This window comes from Heptranchias perlo, chromosome 8 (genome assembly GCF_035084215.1).
Source record: "Heptranchias perlo isolate sHepPer1 chromosome 8, sHepPer1.hap1, whole genome shotgun sequence".
Lineage (NCBI taxonomy): Eukaryota > Metazoa > Chordata > Chondrichthyes > Hexanchiformes > Hexanchidae > Heptranchias > Heptranchias perlo.
This window is the reverse complement of record NC_090332.1, coordinates 20,254,850-20,273,477: the sequence shown is the minus strand read 5'-3', so window position 1 is coordinate 20,273,477 and position 18,628 is coordinate 20,254,850. Positions and strand designations below refer to the sequence as shown.

The 18,628-nt window shown below is 41.5% G+C and overlaps 1 protein-coding gene across 3 annotated transcripts in view; it reads left to right on the top strand.

Moving 5' to 3' along the window:
• LOC137324463 (tetratricopeptide repeat protein 7A-like) overlaps positions 1–18,628 on the top strand; it is a 249,376-nt gene that overhangs the window by 41,424 nt on the left and 189,324 nt on the right. For all 3 annotated transcript variants that reach the window (XM_067988771.1, XM_067988768.1, XM_067988767.1), the window contains exons 5-7: positions 2,333–2,451; positions 7,374–7,452; positions 13,056–13,225. In XM_067988771.1, the coding sequence (XP_067844872.1) occupies positions 2,333–2,451; positions 7,374–7,452; positions 13,056–13,225 (368 nt within the window). The remainder of the gene's footprint in view (positions 1–2,332; positions 2,452–7,373; positions 7,453–13,055; positions 13,226–18,628) is intronic.

Here is an 18,628-nt window from a genome sequence, read left to right as displayed (position 1 = left end):
TGGGTTTGAATTCAGTCCAGACTGATGAGCTGAAAGTCTCCTCTCTCTTGTATCCTACATGAAATAGGCTATTGAAGGCCGAGTATTGCAGCTGACTTGCACCTGAACTGTGTTTTACATGCTGAGATCAGCTAATACTGAATAGAGGATGAAGAAAGAGTCACAGAAAAATCCAAGTAGCCCACTATCAGTCTCCATCAGTGCTGTGGAACTCTGCCTTTGTCACTCCAGCACAAATGCTTTACCTGCCTCCTCACTTTTGGATGTGGAGCAGGAAGAGGACCTTTTTCTCTCTGCCGCCTCCTCCTCCTCCTCCTCCTCCTCCTCCTCCTCTCTTGATGGTGATGAATATTCCTGGGGTACAGCTCCTTGGAGACCGGCAGCCCTCTACTACCAGGTTCAAGTGGCTACTGGTGTGTGAGCCTGGTCAGAGAGCTGCAGGTTTTATGATCGTTGGGAGGAGGGAGGAGCGTAATTGTAGCCAACCAGATCCTGCCTTCACTGACGTTTACAGTTGTGCATTTTTCAATGGGATCGCTGGATAGCAATCAAGAACGGGATCAACTGATGTGTTATTTTTTGCTGTTCTCTTCTTTCTACTGTCTCCCTAGCTGAGTTCAGCTAACTCGGCACAGACTGGGGGCAAACCCAAGAACTCTCTGGTCTGCACGCCTCAGTACCATGCAGTATTTTTGTCCACTGAGCCATCAGGGCACTCAAGGTGGAGATCTGAAAGTTTTAAAAATGAACTAAGAATGGAGAGGTGCTCTTAGATTAAATAATTTCATAACATTTTATAATAATCTCATGTTAAAATGTCTCAAGGTAGTGCACACTAATTATATTTGAAGTTCACTGACTGGTTATGGCAGTTGCCAACACAACTCTACAACAGCAGTGTGAGAACAAACAGCAATGAGAATGCCCAATGAAACTGTTTTCTGGTTGAGGAAAAGGTGTTGCCTAAGACATTGGGAGAACACTTTGTTCTTCTTTGAATAGTGACATGAGTTTTTTAATGTTCATTTGAATCAATGGAACGGCTTATGGGGGACTTCTAATACTAATCAGTGTGCCAAAGTACTGCTTTCCTGTTTTAGACAAAAGATGGTAGTGTGAGGTAAACATTTGCTTCAGCTATTTTTAAATGAAATAGGTTGGTTTACAAGAGCACATTTCAAAAATATGTTTATCTCGGTCTGGATTTTAAAGCTCGTTTCCACTGAGATTGGCCTGAGTAATGCAGAGGTTGAAGTTAAAGGATTGCTGCATTACTTATGCTGACGGAGAGCTTTCTATTTATTATTTATTTCACACTCTTCGCCTCATTTTGTAAATTTATGTTCTCTTCGTTTCTGTCATTCTTTCTCTTTCCCTCCCCTTTCGAAAACCTGCACATAACTAATATTTTTTAATTGAAAAGATTAAACATCCTGACTATAAACATCTGCTAATCCTATGTTGAAGCAGCCGAAAAGAGCAGCCGAAGTTGATTTCCCCTCTCGTTTCTCTACCTTTACTTTGTCTGTTCATCCAATACCCGGAAGCAAAAAGGGAGTGAGCTAACTCACTGTGTCACCCAGGACTTGGGTTTCTGTTTTTGAAAGATACATAAAAAAGAAGTTTGCTCATGAGGATGAGGTAAGAGGTTGCACAGCTGAGCAATGGATTTATTTTTTCTTCCTGCTAGGAAATGAAAGTGGTGACATTTTAGTGCAGCAGTAGCTTAAGTCACTGCCCTATATTGTGCTCTCTGGCATTGAATTTCTAAATTTATAGAATACCATTCTGTTTTTGAAAAACATCATGCACAGCCACTCTCCTCTCCCTCCATCGATAGCTAAGTGAACTTATACCACGAGTAGCTTTCTTCATCCCATCTGTGAGATTAATTTATTCCCAAATGAGGGATATGGTTGCAGGAAGGGAAAGCTAGGAAAATTGTGGCTAATACAAACCCATCGCTGTGTCCTTGAGGATGATTCAGCTTCAGCTGGACATGTCTCTTTGCCATATCCCCTCGTGAGAGGACCTGGATTAAGCAGTTGATGATGAATAAGTCTGGTACGCTCTATTGGACTTGGATGTCTAGACCATCATGTTGACATGTTACAAGCAAATGTCCTCCAACCATGCTGAAAGCAGATGTCCATCACATAGCCAGTGACGGAACTCTTGAGACAACAGCTGCTGGAAAATATTACCTGCCTGGTTTTAAAATGCTGTTTTATGTGATGGCAGAGTTCAGTGCAAAGCTGGATGCAATGGATGACAGACCGTTTTCTTCCATTTATCTTAACTGCTTGTTTTGTTTCTCATTTGCTTCCTAAAGGCCATGATCAACACTCAGTCTAGAGTTACCAAGGGGAATGTACCTGTTCAGGAGATGGATCTCACCTACTTTCTTGAAGCTGCATTGCAAAGTGCTTATGTGACTTATTTGAAAAAAAGGTAAGCAACCCAGTAAATTGTCAGTTGTCTTCCATTTGGTTTTAACATGAGTCACCTCAGACCGTTATTATCATCTTGTGGTGCAATCCGTTCCAGGGGAACCATGATTTGTACAATTTTTAAAAAAATGCACTTTAACCTGTAGAAAATTTAAAGACTTCACACACATGGGAATACAACATTCAATGTCATGGGATGGTGGGATATAGGCCTGATTAACCTGTGCGCATTTTAACTTTCCCTTTAATTCTTTTTCTGATTATCTTAAGTTTGGGCTCTCATGTTTCATTGGCAACAGAACCAAAGGCGACATGAGGAAAATCTTTTTTATGCAGCAAGTGGTTAGGATCTGGAATGCATTGCCTGAAAGGGTGGAGGAAGCAGTGTCAATTGTGCCTTTCGAAAAAAAAAAATTAGATAGGTACCTGAAGGAGAAAAATTTGCAGTGCTACGGGGAAAGAGCGGGGGAGTGGGACTAGCTGGATTGCTCTTGCAGAGAGCCGGCGCAGGCTCGATGGGCCGAATGGCCTCCTTCTGTGCTGTAACCATTCTATGATTCTATGTTACCATCTCACTAATGTAAGGAATCTTACAACACCAGGTTATAGTCCAACAAATTTATTTTAAAATCACAAGCTTTCGGAGATTATCTCCTTCGTCAGATGAATAATGACCATCTCACTAATGACCACCATGACCATCTCACTAATCAGTGGACAGGATCCATTACTGTTTAGATTATCATAACCTTCAACATCTTGAAGATCTTTATCAGGTCACCTCAACCTACTCTGCTTCAGTGAAAACAGCCCTAAAATCTAAGTTATTGGAGCTAAAACCCGGTGGAAGCAAGGAAAACAAGTGGGAAAAAATTGCTGTGGTAGTCTGGTGGGGAAAGTCCTTTCTGCTGTGCCTTCAGATGAGATTATAACTGTTGGGTGATTACAGGTCAACATTCTGTATGTTACATTGTTATAAACTTTCCAGTTATGACACTGCAGTGAAATTGGATTCTTGTTTAGCAGCATTAGCAAAGAAACAGGAAAGAAGATTGCAACTTCATTCTGCTGTCCAACTTCTTCGATGCTATTGACCCATGTGTCAACTGCAAATGCATTGCAACATTTAAATCTTCACCACTTACATGCATTATTTAATACAGCATGGATTGTACAACATTTAGTGAAGTGAGAACATTTACAAGAGCATATCACATTATTTTTCTTTTAATGCTGGGGGTTTATTTAAATTAGGTGTATATGGGCAAAGAAATAAATAATGATGCTTCCAACATGCAGGCTACACAGAATGTTGAAGCATAATTTGACACATTTTGACTTCTTGACATGCATGCAATTGGAAGGAAGGGAATTCAGTTTGCTGATAACATTGCCTGATGTGAAATTGACCCTCACAAACTTGGAAGTTTTTGAGTCTGAGCACTGGCTTCTGAAGAATTAGCTGATGTCTGCTGGATGGCAGTAGGGAATTTGCAATTGGTATCAGTGTCTCTTGGCCAAAAAGGGACAAAATTAGCCAGAGTTCTCAATCCTAATGCCCTTACTGGAAAGTGGATGTCAGGAGAGGATAGGGTCAGGCTCTGATATGAAGCACCCAAGGCAGAGAAGCCTGCTATACTCCCTGTCATGGTTCAGACAGAAGACTGGCCATTTGGGCAACAAACTGGAGGATTGTTAGTGCTCTTGGAATTGTACTGCAGCATAAATCACCACCTTCAGGAGAGAAAGAAGTGTTGAATATGAAAAGACAAGATAATGTGGTTGCCCTTTACAGTCCTCTTAGTGGTTGATTCAAACATCCAGCTAACAAAATTCAAAAGCAATTGACAGATTGTCTCGCATGCTTTTAGCATGTAGCCCATTTATGATTGATTTTATACATGGCATGCAAATATTGGGAGATTTTGTTTTTAGTTTCTTTTACATTAAAGCATTTAGACTGCAGCTTAATCATTCTGTCAAATATCTTCAAGTTTGGAGAAGTAAAACTAACAGAACCATTGTAGGTGAGATTGCAGCAGGACAAATAGGAAATAATTTTTCCAACAGTTTGAAAAGAATTCATTGAGATATCAAAAATGTTATTAGTGCATGCCTACACATAACAAAAATTGAGAAAGCAGTATTTTAATTGGATAGAGCCAATGAACAAATCAACTGGCCACCTTTTCTGGCCTACCTCCTAGTGTTTTCTAGAGCTGTGAATAGATTACCTGCGTAAGGAATTGTTTACAGTGTGCCATGGAATCCAAGGGGATAGATAAAAGTATTAACGTGTAATTTGTTCTAAATTGGATAGCCCGGTGGTGAAGGATAGAATACTAGTTCCTGGCTTTCAGTTGCTTCCAAGCCTTTATTTGCAGAAATCTACATCACAACCTCCACACCTTTGATAAGCTCTCAGAAAAAAGGATACAAGAGAGTCCCCAATTGATACGCACCACCTGAATACAATTAACATTAATTGGTATAAATCACATGGATACAGTTAAAATAATTAAATATACACAGACCTTACGGATTGCCGGAGATGTATCCATTTCAAATCTGCTGTTACTTGTCGTGAACAATACCTATAATGAAGCGTGTTGAAATGGTTAGTCAATTGGTAAATTCTGAGGGTGACTTGGTAGCGGATATCTAATGTTTACACTGGAAATTTATTGCCAGTAATAAAGTGGGTTAACGTGACTTTGTGCTTTTATATTAGTGTCCTAAATAGTTTTTTGGGTGGGGGAATGATTGAATATGGCATCACCTAAGCTTACTTAATCACCTGGTTAAACAAACCATCAGTAAATGATCACTCAAATGCTGCAAGTGGCATCTGCTGTACATCAGTATTGACGGTTTCAAGAGACACTTAGACCAGTTTCTGAAGAGAGTGAGAATGAAGAGATAGGTCAGGGATTGCCTTCTTGTGCCTAATAGCATTTTCCTGTTTGTGTAGATACTTGCGTAATAAGAAAACTTCTTCACCATGTAGGTCACCCAGTAACGCAAGGAGTTGAATTTATTTTAAATAGGTTAGCACCTCTAATGAAACAAGAATTTCATATGAATATATTCAGCATTCATAAAGTAATATCTGACAGCATGTGTTCACCTCACTGGACATGAAAATATATCGGGGGTTAAATTGGTTAACCCCCAAAAACGGGTGCAGGCATCGCATTGCGTGATTAACCTGCACCCGGTTGACCCTTCACAGGTAGCACGAGACACAGAATTTACCTTGTGCATGCAAAAAATCCAAGCCTTCTCTCTGACAGCCTGCCAAAATTTTCTTAAAGGTAGCCAGTACCTGTTGTTTGCTTAAAAACAACGGTCTGCTGTCTGCACGGAGTCTGAACAGAGATCAGACATCGCACATATAAAACACAGGTGCAGGTCCCGTCCCTATCTTTACAAACTGATGAGTTATGTTAAAACATTAAACAAAGGTTGCGCACTACTAAATCCCACATCCTCCGATCTGCATGCCAGACCTCACCAATCTGAGTTTGTACCAGGCTTGCGAGAGTGCGTGCACCAAGGTTCTCTGCTGATGCACTAGAGGCCTTGATGCAAGTGGTGGACAGAAGGAGGGTCATCCTATATCCACAGAGAAGAGGACCTCCAGACATGTGCCCAAAAGGCAGTGGGAGGCAGCAGGTGACACAGTCAATGCCCAGGCGCATAGCACCATGAACATGGATGCAGTGCAGGAAGAAGTTCAATGCTTTGACACGAGTGGTCAAGGTGAGTGAAGTCAACTGTCAAGTGGCATCACCTACCAATTGCACCACTAGCCGCATATACTGCTCCATGCTTTACACCCCCATCACCCACATACCAACAAACTCTTTCCACCAGTACTCAACACTGCTAGTCAGATGCCTCCTCTCACCCTTACACATTACCACTGTTGCAAGCTGCCCACCCACAACTCACAGGCTACACAAACTGGTAGCTATTCAACCATGACAGGCACATCACCCAGGCATATGTCCTGCTTTCTTGCAGGAGAAGGTGGCGTATAACAGGAGGCAGCAAGTGGCAATGGCATTTAGCCCCTGGAGCCTGTTCTGCTGTTCAATGAGATCATGGCTGACCTGTGACCTAACTCCATATACCTGCCTTAGCCCCATATCCCTTAATACCCTTGGTTCACAAATCTATCAATCTCAGATTTAACATTCACAAGTGAGCTAGCATCAACTGCCGTCTGCAGAACAGCGTTCCAAACTTCTCCCGCCCTTTGTGTGTAGAAGCGTTTCCTAACTTCACTCCTGCATGTCCTGGCTCTAAATGTTAGGCTATGTCCCCTCGTCCTAGTATTCAAGTATAGGAGACCTCCAAAAACAGGTACAAATGCAACAGCGGCCAGAAGCAATAATCCAGCAACTAACCTGTAAATTCTGCATGGTCCCTTTAAATAGCCCTGGTGGGGGTCCTCCAGGCACTCTAAGACATGTTCAGACGGTCCTCCACTCAACGCACTAAGTCCCAAAATGGTGTCTGTCATTTTAAATCAGCGTTGCGCACTGTTTGCATTTTCTCCTTACTTTACATGCTGCGAGCGTTCGTTATTTATGCATGCGCTAAACCCTTTACCAAGATGGTGTCCGGCGCACATCACATGGGCGCATCCATGCGCCATCTTGGATGTTCGGGAGGCCGCGTAACGCCGCAACAACGGGCGCTGGAAGGCCCTATTTAGCACCCATCTTTTGCTAACTTTTGCTGATTGTTGAAAGCCGTGGAAGTAAACAAAGGACTTGCATTTATATAGCACCTTTCACAATGTCAAAACTTCCCAAAGTGCTTCACAGCCAATGAAGTGTAATTACTGCTGTAATGTAGGAAAACAATGCTTCAGAGTCAGCACAGCAAAACATCTCTTGTGTTTCTTTCTCACAGGAACATAGTCAAGGGAGTAAAACGAATTCGGGAAACGTTAAGAGCTATGGAAACGAGAGCCACACAGAATTTCAGAATGGTACGGCTGAGAGAACACAGTATTGAGACATTTGTTAACATTTTTTTTATTTCTGAGGCAGCTGATGGTATTGAGCACATTCTTCCATTTGAAAAGCAAAAACCAAGTCTGTGCACTTCCACACCTCAACTCTCCACAGCAACTTGCCATCATTGGACAATGTACATCACCCCCAGCTCCTCTCACGATGTTCCATTTGTCACTAATGCGTCAATTAATTTATGTGGCACGCACTGCTCGGCATAGAATCGATGATGCACCCTGCAGCCTGTAGCCCCATGTCGTATGTCCGGCTATGCCCATGAGATGGAGGAATAATTTCTCTGAGACGTTGCACTGCAGGCTGGATGAAATTAGGATGCGGGCTGTCATTAGTCCCCCCTCCTTTCTCCAGCCATAAGGAGTGATTTATTTAAAACAAAAATATGGAAAAATAAATCAGCAGAGATGGAAAATATCTTAATGTTAATTGTAAGTCTTTGTAACTTTTTTTTAAAAAAAACAACTACTTGCATTTCTATAGAACTCCTCATATATGGGAAGGGGGCAGTGAATGCCAAGTTGAAGGTGAAATGGAAGGGGGACCAAAAAATGGTTAAAGAGAATGGTTTTGAAAATGAGGAAGGGAGTTTCAGAAGGCACGAATGTATTGGCTGAACGAGTGACCACCAACAGGAGGAGTGGGGGACAATGAGGATTCTGGTGTTGAAGGAACGGGGGAAACATTCAGAGATGTAAGAGAGGAGGCGATCACTAAGGTAGGCTGGATGATGTCATGGACGGATTTGAAGAATTATGAAATCGATTTCTCAGACACGGGTAGCCAATGGAATTGGATTGATGGGAATGAGGAATTTTATGCAAGTAGGGGATGTAGGCTGAGATGTTTCATGTGAATTGAAACTTACAGAAAGTCAAGGCGGGGAGGCTGGCTCGGAGAGTGTTGGAATAATCACGCTTCATGGTGATGAAGACTTGGACTAGGGCTTTGATGACAGTGCGGGGGGGGTGCGGGGTAAGGATGACACAGGCAATTTGTGGAGGTGGAGGAGAGTGGTCATGGTAATGGTATAGATGTGTGGAAGAAAGGTTAGCTCTGGATTGAGCAGTATGGATCAAGCTAGGGTTTTACACTGCCTATCTCAGCCAGAAGTGGAAGGTACTGATGGTGAACTACTTCTTTGCAAATTTTTAGTTTGCCTCCCCTACTGTCCCAGTGAGTTTATCCAGTGAGTTGCTAAGCCAAACAGACCAGAGAGATCCCAGGTTCAATCCCTGGGATCTCAGCCAGGGTGGTGGCAGCAGGGGTGCTATAGTTTTCCTGATGTGGAGATGTCGGTGATGGACTGGGGTGGACAAATGTAAGGAATCTTACAACACCAGGTTATAGTCCAACAATTTTATTTTAAAATCACAAGCTTTTGGAGATTATCTCCTTCGTCAGGTGAGTGAGTGAATGAGAGGTTCTCAAATCGCATATCTTATATTAGGCTGTGACACCATCACATTATCACGCTACACGTAACCCCACCAGCAGGAAAAAAAAGTTATCTGTTTTTAATACAACTGGAAATTCTCTCTCTCTCTCTCTCTCTGCCTTTCGGGTCTCTTTCTCTCTGTCTGTGTAATTTGACCCATTGTGTATTCAGTATACTGGGACCTACTGTTTTCCATGGCTAACCTGTCTGAACACCAATGACACCTTTGATTGGTGTGATGGTGTCCCAGCCTAATATAAGATATGCGATTTGAGAACCTCTCATTCACTCACTCTCCGAAAGCTTGTGATTTTAAAATAAAATTGTTGGACTATAACCTGGTGTTGTAAGATTCCTTACATAGTTTTCCTGAGCAGTTCTGGGTTAGGTAGTGGAAAACTGACCAGAGCCCCTGATCTGGATTCCCATCCAGTGACCCCTGCTACAGGTGCTCAGGTGTGGATGTCTGGCTGGGACAAAGGTTGGACTTGGGAATGATATCCCCTGCAGTCAAAAAGCCTGCCAACACTCACCATCTAAAGAATGGTTGCTTGGCGAGGATAATCGGCACTTGTGGAATTCCCTGGCGAAGAATCAGGACAGGAGGGCAGGGGGAAAATTGGCCAAAACCAAATTAGTTCAAAGGTATATTATAAAATAAATATCAGTTGAATCGTTTGGGTTACAAGATGAGTCTCTTAATTATATCATATTCTAAATGCACTCTTGGGATGCACATCATTTTCCAATAAATAGATCATTTCTCCAGCCCTCAATATTTCAATACTGGTTAAAACTTAGCTGATGTCTCCGATTATATACTTTCTGAAGTACAGAATCATTTATCCTGCAAGAACACGAGTTATGATAGTTCTCCAATAATGTTTATAAAAACTTGTATTAACTGCAAGTTGAAGTGATGCAAGTTGATGAGGCAGCTGCAACTGCCAAGAGGTGACGGGTATCCTAGCAATCAAGTATCAGCCTGAAGAGCTTCGCATGGGTATACAGACCTTGCTCGTTAATTTCATTGGCATTTCACATGGCCTTGTTCTCATTTACAGCACAAATAGCTTCATGCTATTTACATGGTTTTCAATTTCTAAGGCTTAGTTACAGTGGATTCAGTACAATCATTCAATGTTTAAAGAGTGACATGTTCGAGGTTGAAATTTGAGTTCGTGCAGCCATTTTTTGATTGGATGTTAGTGATGTAATAGTAAAGTGGGGCTAAATTTACATACTGCCAGAGAGGCGTTGGTGTTGTCAGTTTGGCTCAACATATCCACAGTTCTCTGTACTCCTCTGAATATGTTCAGTGAATAATTGTTAATATATGTGTAGCTGTGACACTGAATTCATTTAGAATTTATATTTTACTCTTCCTGCCTTTTTAAAATTTCTTTTTAAAGGAAATCATAAAGTAGCCAGGAATAAGAATTGAAATTTAAATTCAGTGTAAAACAAATGTAAAGGGTTTTATTTGTGCTGATGAGTCATTGTTTGGAGTACATACTCTCTCACTCCAGTAGGTGGTGTTAGTAAGCTGTTCTTTAACTGCTTTTATTCTTAATCATTTATTTTCTGTTACTAACTTTTAGATTTTTATTTTCAATCTAGACAGGCTTGAAATTTTGCTCGATTTATTTTCCAGGGAGAAAATTCAATTTTCCCTTCTTGGATTACCAGTGGTTATTTGATAATTTTATTAGAATAATTTGATTTAAAAAAATATTTTTTTTTACCACTTTTCTCTTCTGAAAGTGCTAGGGTATGACCCATGACCCCATGAGTGCTAGCTACCCTCTGGTAGTTCACCTAAGTGGCTATTTTTCAATTTTAAGTTTAGACCATTTGTCTGTGGGATTACTTGACTTTGGAGATTGGAAGAACATCACAGCAAAGCCTGATCCTCTCCTCGTCCAATGTCTACACGTCCACTTTCTAGAAGGAGTCACTGGATAGTGATCAGGAATGAAAGCTATAGCTTCCCTCCCCCAGCAAGCCTAGGGATATGGAAGCCAATTTATCGTACCCTATGCACCACTTCATGTGAGATCACAGAACTTGGCACAGATGGGGAGTGTTGAACTTAGCAGACTCTTAGCAGACCAGCTTCTCTCTCCTCAGTACTGCTCCTCGAGTCCTGTTGCTAATGGAAGGGATCCTGGCCACTGCATACTGTAGGTGGGAATCCTCACAAGAACAGAGTTCCCGCGTATAGTATGCAGGACTCAGACAGTGATGAAGGGGAACAAATGGATGACATTGAAGTTGTTGTTAGGAGAGGTAGGAGAATGATAGCATTAACTGAGAGGGAGTGGGAAAGGAGAGTGCCAGGATTATGTGGAGGGAGGGGAGAAGGAGTGCCAGCATGAACCGAGAAGTGGAATAGTGCCAGTTTGAACTAGAGGAAAGAAGATTGCCATTTTGAATGAGGCTGTGGGGGGTGGGCAAAAGAAGAGTGCCAGCTTAAATGGGGATGGGGAAGAATAGTCCCAGCTTCAGTGGAGGGGAGTGGAGGAAGAGTACCAACTTGAACTGGGTTGGAGGAGGACAAGAGAGTTTCTGTGAAAGGATGGGAAGTTGGATGGAGTATGTGTCTATGATCTAGGGCAGGGAAGTTGGATGTGAGAGTGTGGTTGTCAAGGTAACTTTTGGGAAAGTGATGATCTAGTTAGTCTTTGGTAAATCCAAATGCTTTTATGTTTTTCCTTTTTTTTTTAAGATTAAAAAAATGTAAAGGAATCAATTATTAAGTATAAATGTGCTTCAAATTATACAGAACATTACTTTTTAAAATAAAAGGGCAAAATATTCCAGGGGAACATATCCTCGGATGCCTTTGAAATGCACCTCCAAATTATACCTGCAACTTTTGGATTTCCCTTTCAGGTTTTCATGTGCTTATATTTTGTTTTCACCAATACCAGTGAAGGAATGTTGGATAGACTTGCAGCTTAAGTTGCAAAGCCTGTAAATCTACTTGTTTTCACATGTCATAGGCTTATAATTAGGGCTGTTCTTGAATTTCCAGAATTTTGGTGGTTGTGTCAGCTTTTTTGAAGTTGCTGGTCAACTTTTGCGAATTTTCTGGTTTGGCACGTATGTAAAACCTTCCTGGTCTGTATGGTTCAGTCCCACACTAGTATTGTACTTAGCCAGCTCAGCTATTGGGGAAACTCTTCATAATATTAAATTGGGAAGAGTCCATGATTTTGCTGATTACTTACAAAAAGCTATCCCATTCCACGGTGTTTGTACTTTTTTGAAAGAAAGAATTTGCATTTCTGTACTGCCTTTCACAACCTCAGGATGTCCTAAAGCCCTTCAAAGTACTTTTGAAGTGTTGTAATGTAGAGACACGTGGCAGTCAATTTGCACACGGCAACTCCCACAAACAGCAATGCGATAAATGACCAGATCATCTTTTTCAGCGATGTTGGTTGAGGGATAAATGTTGCTTGCTCTTCTTTGGATGGTGCCATAGGATCTTTTGCACCCACATGAAAGAGCAGATGGACCCCGTTTAATGTCTTATCCAAAAGACAGCGTAGCACTCTTTCAGTACTGCAGCCTAGATTATGTGATCAAGTCTCTGGAGTGGGGCTTGAACTGCAACCTTCTAAGTTGGAGGTGAGAGTGCTACGAGTGAACAAGCTCTGAACTTAAAAGCTTTCATTATACTTTGAAGCTGAGATTATTTGGACAATGCTAATACTTCATAATTTATGTAAGAGCATAAAAAAATCATGGAATGAGAAAACACCATTGTGCCTATCAGGCTACTTCTTCCATTGACCAGGTACCATCTGCTTTATCGTGGACCCTGTTCATACTGTTTACAGTCCTGAATCAAGTTCTGCAGAATTTTTCCCTGACCCACAAAATAGTTGAGTGAAACTCTGCAGCTCTATTATTTAAGATTGGCTGGTTCCTTTTTACAGATGACATTTTAATGGTCTCAGCAGCATAGAAAACAAAGTGTTCCACACGTTCATCCAGTCCTCCTGTAAAGCAATTATCAATGCAGTATTGACTGCTTTTATTGGGGAGTTTTTAGTTGATTTATGTTGAAGGGTGCTGTGTTTATATTTTAAACAAATGTCTTGTTTTCTCCCTTAGACAATAGCCAAGCAACTGGCCGAGGTGCTTCTTCATAGTCTGTGTGAGGACAGTTACTGGAATCCATTTTCAGACCCACCTCCTGATCTGCTCGATAATGAGGAAAGCGGACCTTTTTTAAGTGTCAGCTACACGCTAACCACAGGTCCTCAGCTCTACCAAGGGGACACGTATGTGATTTTATTTGTGCATAACGTTTTAAATTCACTTGCTAATTATATGAAGCAATACTTTTAGACAGAAAGTGCTTGTCATTCCCTTCGACAAAGAATGTTATGGTGATTTCATTAGCAAAGGCTTAGGTCAAATAGAAGTCATTTTCCCTTTATATCCTCCCACAAAACACACCCACATACAAAAAAAAAGCTGCATCAGTATCACAAAACCAAACTCTTGTCTCCCTTATGCACATGTATATACAGAATAAATACACACAGCAGCTCAGCTCATTTCTGTTAGCAAATTACTAAACATGCTGCAAACAAATAGTTTTGCTATTTCATTTTTTTTTCACATCTTGCTATAATGAGGTGGAAGTCCTGCTGGAATGGGATGAAGGGGAGGGTAATCCAATTGTATTGGAACATGTAATATTGCTCATGAGTGGCACTCTCACTATGATGGAAGGTGTGATTTTGGTCAATGAGTGGCACTTTCACAGTAATCGAGAAGTAGCTCAAAGGAATAACAAAGGACTAGGTATTGATCCCAGGCTCAATACCTAGTCTTTGCAGACCTAGCTGATCTCAGCCAGGGCAGAATTAATTCATTCCAACAACCTACCAACACTCATTCTCTAAGCTCCCGTGAAGAAAGGTCATTTGTGTAAGTACCGGAGGTTGGTCAAAGGAGACTGTAATAGAGACTAATGTTGGTCATCAGTGGAGGCCAATCTGACAAAGTGCACTGAAATTGCTAGAGTTTTCCCTTAAATCAAAAATTCCGTTCCAGTTCTCTATGGAATGGAAACAAGTTTGTGCAGTTAAGGAAAAATAGACAATGTGGCTAGAGAAGCAACATTAGATCACTGTGAGTGATGTTTTTCTTGACACAAATTAAGACCCAAACCCAGTTATTTTTGAAAATGTAAAGATTCTGCACCATAACAATCAAAGCGTTAAATGTAAATCTGTGGAGCAGTTGTTATCTGAATTTTTGAGTTTTTTCCCCTCAAAACAATATTTCCATACTCCGTTCTATTTATACAACATGTTTCAGCAAGTGAAGTCAGGAATGAAGTTCTTATCACCATTCACTTTTCAAATAGAAATTACTTTGAAGTAAAGAATGTTAAGGGCAGTTAACCATTTTGAAACTGCAGTTATCTATGATTTATGTTAACTCCCCTATCGGGTAAAGCACAAAGTAATAACAGAACAGAAGATCACAGTTTTGTTCCCCAGATAGTGGAGTATTAGCTGATGTCACCCAAGAAGAATCTGCTTGGTCCAGTTGCCTCACAAAACTGATTGTCCTATCTCAGGTGAAGATAGGTCATTTAGGTGAGGTGCTGTAGGATGGCCATTTACCCAGCAGGAGTCAACACCTCCGGGGGGTGGGAGGGGAGAAAAGTCAGGTTTTTTGAAGGCATTAGTGTTGATGGAACTCTTTAAAAATGAGCTGAATTAACAGCTACCATTTTAGTACCTAACAAAGAACGCCATGAAACTCTGTGATTACCGGCAACTTGGGCTTTTGGAATTAGAAGGAAGCCATTTTAATTCTCTAGTCTAAACTTCCATCTGGATATTACTTTTAGCTATTCTTGGTTTAATGGTCTGTAATCATTCTGATCTTTGTAGGAGTTACACTTGTCTAACTCCTCGTCTTGATTTGACCCAGCTGGATTAATTTGACTCTTTGTCGATTTGTTTTTTGATTGTTTAGGCTGAACCTTATCTCTAGGTTCAGTGGAGTCTTTCTCATCTATTTGTGTCTGAGTTTAATGTATACTATTTATTTTCATTCATGTTTCATTTTCATTTCTTTACATAGAATTATATAGAATGTACTGTACAGCACAGAAACAGGCCATTCAGCCCAACAGGTCCATGCCGGTGTTTATGCTCCACAGAAGCCTCCTCCCTCCCTACTCCATCTAACCCTATCAGCATATCCTTCTATTCCTTTCTTCCTCATGGGTTTATCTATTTTCCCCTTAAATATATCTATGCTAGTTGCCTCAGCTACTCCTTGTGATAGCTAGTTCCACATTCCAACCACTCTCTGGTCTTACGTTTTATAGTGCAGTGTTCTCTGTTATTGTATTCTGGTTATTTTGTAAAAATTCAAAAAATAAACAATTTTCTTAAACAAAAATTGTAGTCTGTTTTACAATTTAATTTCATAGCTTAGTGTATCAAATACCAAATGGTAACCTCATGAGGATAGCTTTGACTAGACAATCTGTAGAGACCCCCATGGGAAGGAATAAACACAGTTGGGCAAGGGGGTGGGGGCCCAAGAGATCCCAGTCCTTAAAGAACTTTTCAGGAAAAAAGGAATGAGACATTCACATTTTCCTCAGTGAGTAAATGTGCCACTCAGTGTGTTTGAGCCATGTAGAGTAGAAAGTTCCAGGTTCAGTCCCTGGTCTGTACAGAGTTAGTGCACCTCAGCAGGGGGTGCAATTTTGGAAGGTGAGAGGGATGGGGGTTTGCTACGGTGTCCTACAATTGGCCTCGGTAAAAAATAAAGAAAATCAACTAATGTTTCATCCACTGACTGCTATCTCCTCCTTTCCTAAAGATGCCCACACTTATCCGGGGAGCAGTTCCATGAACCCTTGTTGCCCTCTGGCATCTCATTTAAATGGTCATTCTTCATGTTTGAGCCTAGACTGTGAATAACAGCAAGCTGTTTGACAATAGAGGGATATGGCAGTTGAGCCTGATCCTGTTCTCACCTGATATGCACGCACCTGCAGTTTCCGGCAGTTATTACTGTGTCGAGAACAGGAGCAGGAACCCCATGGTTTTTGGTCCCTCCTCAGCTGAAGGGCACTGAGACGTAGCACAGCACCCCTCCCCTTGCTGTGGTTGAGATCAGCCAACTCAGCACAGACCAACAAACAAACCTGGCACCATCTTGGTCTGTACATAGAATCATAGAAAGGTTACAGCAATCCATGCTGACTCTATGCATGAGCAATCCAGCTAGTCCCACTCCCCTGCCCTTTTACCCCTGGCCCTGCAATTTTTTTCCTTTCAAGTACTTATCCAGTTACCTTTTGAAAGCCATGATTGAATCTGCCTCCACCACCCCCTCGGGCAGTGCATTCCAGATCCTAACCACTCGCTGTGTAAAACAAGTTTTTCCTTGTGTCACCTTTGGTTCTTTTGCCAATCACCTTAAATCTATGTCCTCTGGTCCTTGACCCTTCCGCCAATGGGAACAGTTTCTTTCTATCTACTGTCTAGACCCTTCACGATTTTGAATACCTCTATCAAATCTCCTCGCAACCGTCTCTGTTCCAAGGAGAACAATCCCAGCTTCTCCAGTCTATCCACGTAACTAAAGTCCCTCATCCCTGGAATCATTCTCTTTCGCACCCTCTCTAATGCCTTCACATCTTTCCTGAAGTGTGGTGCCCAGAACTGGACAAAATATTCCAACTGTGGCCGAACCAGTGTTTTATAAAGGTTCATCATGATTTCCATACTTTTGTACTCTATATATAAAGCCCAGGATTCCGTAGCCTTTTTTAACCACATTCTCAACCTGCTCTGCCAACTTCAACGATTTGTGCACATATACCCCCAGATCTCTCTGTTCCAGTACTCCTTTTAGAGTTATGCCCTCTAGTTTATATTGCCTCTCTTCATTCTTCCTATCGAAATGTATCACTTTGCATTTTTATGCATTAAATTTCATCTGCCACGTGTCTGCCCATTCCACCAGCCTGTCTATATCCTCTTGAAGTCTATCACTATCCTCCTCACTGTTTACTACCCTTCCAAGTTTTGTGTCATCTGCAAATTTTGAAATTATGCCCTGTACACCCAAGTCCAAGTCATTAATATATATCAAGAAAAGCGGTGGTCCCAGCACTGACCCCTGGGTAACACCACTGTACACCTCCCTCCAGTCTCAAAAACAACCGTTCACCACTACTCTGTTTCCTGTCATTTTAGCCAATTCTGTATCCATGTTGCTACTGCCCCCTTTATTCCTTGGGCTGCAATCTTGATGTTAAGCCTACTCTGCGGCACTTTTTCAAACGTGTTTTGAAAGTCCATATACACCACATCAACTGCATTACCCTCATCTACCCTCTCTGTTACCTCATCAAAAAACTTTATCTGGTTAGTTAAACACGATTTGCCTTTGACAAATCCATGCTGGCTTTTTCTAATCAATTCACCCTCGTCCAAGTGACTTAATTCTGTCCCGGATTATCATTTCTAAAAGTTTTCCCACCACTGAGGTTAAACTGACTGGTCTGTAGTTGCTGGGTTTAACCTTATACCCTTTTTTGAACAAGGGTGTAACATTTGCAATTCTCCAGTCCTCTGGCACCACCCCCGTATCTACGGATGTTTGGAAGATTATGACCAGTACATCCGCAATTTCCACCCTTACTTCCCACAGCAACCTAGGATGCATCCCATCCGGATCGGGTGACTTATCTACTTTATGTACAGCTAGCCTTTTAAGTACCTCTTCTTTATCAATTTTTAGCCCATCCTGTATCTCAACTATATCTTCCTTTACTGAGACTCTGGCAGCATCTTCTTCCTTAGTAAAGACAGATGCAAAGTACTCATTTAATACCTCAGCCATCCCCTCTGCCTCCATGAATAGATCTCCTTTTATGGTCCCTAATCGGCCCCACCACTCCTCTTACTACCCGTTTACTGTTTACATGCCTATAGAAGACTTTTGGATTCCCTTTTATGTTGGCCGCCAGTTTATTCTGATACTCTCTCTTTGCCCCTCTTATTTCCTTTTTCCCTCTGAACTTTCTATATTCTGCCTGGTTCTCACATGTGTTATCAACCTGACATCTGTCATACGCCCCTTTTTCCCGTTTCAGCTTATTCGCTATCTCTTTTGTCATCCAGGGAGCTCTGGCTTTGGTTGCCCTACCTTTCTGCCTCATGGGAATGTACCTAGACTGTAACTGAACCATTTCCTCCTTAAAGGACACCCACTGTTCAATTACAGTTTTGCCTGCCAGTCTTTGATTCCAATTTACCTGGGCCAGATCTGTTCTCATCCCATTAAAATTGGCCCTCATCCAATTGAGTATTTTTACTTTAGAGTGGTCCGTGTCCTTTTCCATAGCTATTCTAAACCTTATGATACTATGATTGCTGCTCCCTAAAAGCTCCCCCACTGACACTTGCTCCATTTGGCCCATCTCATTCCCCAGAACCAAGTCCAGCAATGCCTCCTTCCTTGTTCGGCTGGAAACGTACTGGTTAAGAAAGTTCTCCTGAACACATTTCAAAAATTCCTCCCCCTCTGTGCCCCTTATATAATTATTGTTATCCTAGTCTATATTAGGATATTTGAAGTCTCCAGTTATCACTACTCTATAGCGTTTGCACCTCTCTCTAATTTCCCTGCAA